This window comes from Camelina sativa, chromosome 16 (genome assembly GCF_000633955.1).
Source record: "Camelina sativa cultivar DH55 chromosome 16, Cs, whole genome shotgun sequence".
NCBI lineage: Eukaryota > Viridiplantae > Streptophyta > Magnoliopsida > Brassicales > Brassicaceae > Camelina > Camelina sativa.
This window is the reverse complement of record NC_025700.1, coordinates 11749392-11752727: the sequence shown is the minus strand read 5'-3', so window position 1 is coordinate 11752727 and position 3336 is coordinate 11749392. Positions and strand designations below refer to the sequence as shown.

Sequence of the window (3336 nt, the reverse complement as noted above, 5' to 3'; positions counted from 1 at the left end):
TAGGGGTCTTCCGCATGCTCATATTATCGTATGGATGGATTCCAAATGCAAGTTACCCACTGCAGACGAAATTAACAAGTTAATTTCTGCTGAAATTCCAGACAAAGATAGAGATCCAGAACTCTACAATATAATATCAGAATGTATGATTCATGGTCCATGTGGTAGTGCTAACCCATCATCTCCTTGCATGGAAGAAGGTAGCTGTACAAAATTTTATCCAAAACAGCATGTTAATACCACCAACATTGACAAGGAAGGTTACCCGGTTTATACAAGAAGAAAGAATGGGCGTTTTATCGAGAAGAATGGTTTCAAATGTGACAATCGATATGTTGTCCCTTACAATCGTACTTTGTCCCTTAAATATTATGCTCATATTAATGTGGACTGGTGCAACCAAACAGGTTCAGTTAAGTACTTATTTAAGTATGTTCACAAAGGTAATGATCGAGTTGGTGTCATTGTTGAACCTCTTAAAGAAAAGTAAATATCGCTGGTCAGAAGAACTCCAAAATGAGAATACTCCATCATCGAAAGAAGAAATACAAGATTACTTTGATGGCAGGTACATATATTGTTGTTTTAAATATCAATTTCCTCTTTATAATATTCATTATATAACAACTTTATCTCCCCCTTTTCAGATATGTATCTGTCTGTGAAGCAATGTGAAGAATTTTAGCCTATCCAATACATTATAGGCAAACCGCTGTTGTGCCACTGACTTTCCATGAGGAAGGCAAAAAACCTATTTATTACCGAGAAGGTGAGTCTGCCCACTATGTCATGGATCGTGACTCTCTTGATGAATCTCAGTTTCTTGCTTTATTTGAACTTAATAAGCGTGATGAAGAAGCTAGAAAGTTATTATACGAAGAAATACCAAGCAAGTTTATTTGGGATTGCAAGGAGAAAGAATTTTACAGGAGAAAAAAAAAGAGCATTTGCTATAGGGAGAATTAACTATGTGCCTCCTACCATAGACGATGCATATCATTTGAGGATCCTTCTCAATTCCAAAAGAGGTCCTACCAGTTTTGATCACATTAAAACTGTGAATGGTGTCATACACAAAACGTACCGTGAAGCATGTTACGCTCTTGGTTTATTAGATGATGACAAATAATATATTGAAGGTATCAGAGAAGCACACTTCATGTGTTCGTAAAATTTTTGTCATGATGCTTCTTTCAGCCGTTTTAAGTACTCCTCATATTGTATGGGAAGAAACTTGGGGTATGTTATCTGAGGACATATTAAGGCGGAAAAGAGAAGAACTAAAGCGATCAGGTTCATTACATGTACTATCTTATTAAGAATTTTTTTTTTTTATGAGGTTAGATTTACTATATACCTTAACAAATTTTATTGCAGAGCTTACAATGACTGATGAAGAAAGGAAAATATGGTGTTTACATGAGATAAACAAATAGTTGAAAAGGAATGGTTCTTCACTTGAGGCTTTTAAAACTCTACCCCAGCTACAGAATGAGAATCTTCCTATTTAAAACCAGTTAATAGCTGATGAATGGAGATTAAGCAATCAAACTGATTTAAAATCCAATCATCTCAAGTGGTTAAATATGCTTACGGAAGAGCAGAAGAAGATATATGATGAGATTATAGACGCTGTTTTCAAAGATAAAGGTGGAGTATTTTTCTTATATGGTTTTAGTGGAACTGGTAAAACATTTCTTTGGAGAGTTTTATGTGCAGCCGTAAGGATCATGGGAGAAATAGTGTTAAATACTGCATCTAGCCGTATAGCCTCTCTTTTGTTAGAAGGTGGCAGAACAGCTCATTCAAGGTTTGGCATTCCTCTTGATGTTCAGGAAACGTCTATGTGCAAAATGTCAAGGTCTTCTGATCTAGGTGAATTATTCCAAGAAGCGAAGTTGACAATTTGGGACGAAGCTCCAATGATGAGTAAATACTGCTTTGAGACTTTGGATAGAAGTTTGAAAGATATAATGCGTGATCTAGAAGATAAACATTTTGGGGGTAAGGTCATTATTTTTGGTGGTGATTTCCGTCAGATACTTCCCGTTATTGTTGGTGATGGTCGTGAACAAATTGTTAACTCCTCTCTAAACTCATCTTACCTTTGGAATCATTGTAAACTTTTAAGGCTAACAAGAAATATGAGGTTACTGCAAAACATAAGTCCAAATGAAGCCATGTAGATAGAAGAGTTCTCCAAATGGATTCTTGATGTTGGAGAAGGAAGACTTAACGAGCCAAATGATGGAGTTGTTGATATTGACATCCCAGAAGAATTGCTTATCACAGAAGTGAACTCTCCAATTGAATCGATCATTAATGCAATATATGGAGATTGGCTACATTCAGCCAAGGATGCCAGCTATTTTCAAAGCAAAGCTATTTTGTGCCCTACAAATGATGATGTCAACACTATAAACGACCAAATGCTATCCATATTAGAAGGTTAGTAACAGTTTACTCAAAATATTATGTATATACTATATGAGGTTTCTGAATTTTTTAATTTCAATTATTCATAGTTTTGTTTAAATCGTTTATTGTTTAACAGGTGAGGAAAGAGTTTACTTAAGTTCATATACTATTGATCCTGCAGATAAAAGGTCGAAAGACAATCCTGCATATAGCCCGGATTTCCTAAACTCAGTTAGGATTTCAGGAGTACCAAACCATGCTCTGCGTTTGAAAATTGGTTGTCCAGTAATGTTGTTACGCAATATTGATGCACATGGAGGTCTAATGAATGGAACAAGACTACAGATCACACAAATGGCTGATCATGTTTTACAAGCAAGAATAATCACGGGAACGAGAGTTGGTAAAATTGTTCTTTTACCAAGGATGGTATTAGTACCATCAGATACCCGGTTGCCTTTCAAAATGAGACGTAGACAATTTCCGATAAACATTGCTTTTGCAATGGCTATCAACAAAAGTCAAGGTCAGTCTCTATCAAATGTTGGTTTATACTTGTCTAGACCTGTTTTCTCTCATGTCCAGCTATATGTAGCGATGTCCCGTATAAGCTGTAAATCAGGATTGAAAATTCTCATTGTTGACACAAAAGAAAAACCTCAAAAGAAAACAAGAAATATCGTCTTCAAAGAGGTTTTCCAAAACATTTGATCCATCTTCATGCATACCTTCGTAAGACTCTGTTTTTACTTTGTTTCCATTCTAACCAAATTATTAGCTTTTGTTTTCGTTTCAATAATTTGATCATATTTGTTTTGCAGGTTTTCTTTTATATTTTCACACATCAACTAAATTTCTGAAATCTTATTATTCATGTATTCCACCACATAAGTTTTATCCCATATAAAAGACATAATG

At 35.1% G+C, this 3336-nt stretch overlaps 1 protein-coding gene across 1 annotated transcript; it reads left to right on the top strand.

The window, feature by feature from the left end:
- Window positions 1587-3129, top strand: LOC104753580 (ATP-dependent DNA helicase PIF1-like). Its single transcript, XM_010475812.1, has 3 exons — window positions 1587-2078; window positions 2187-2448; window positions 2555-3129. The coding sequence occupies exons 1-3, from the start codon at window positions 1587-1589 to the stop codon at window positions 3127-3129; spliced, it is 1329 nt and encodes a 442-aa protein (XP_010474114.1).

What these genes read in the sequence shown, in the direction of transcription:
- LOC104753580 (XM_010475812.1), top strand. Translation starts at nt 1,587, where the DNA reads ATGCTTACGGAAGAGCAGAAGAAGATATATGATGAGATTATAGACGCT. An exon ending in GTGATGGTCGTGAACAAATT is followed by an intron (nt 2,079 to 2,186) that starts GTTAACTCCTCT and finishes GAAGCCATGTAG; the next exon opens with ATAGAAGAGTTCTCCAAATG. An exon ending in AATGCTATCCATATTAGAAG is followed by an intron (nt 2,449 to 2,554) that starts GTTAGTAACAGT and finishes ATTGTTTAACAG; the next exon opens with GTGAGGAAAGAGTTTACTTA.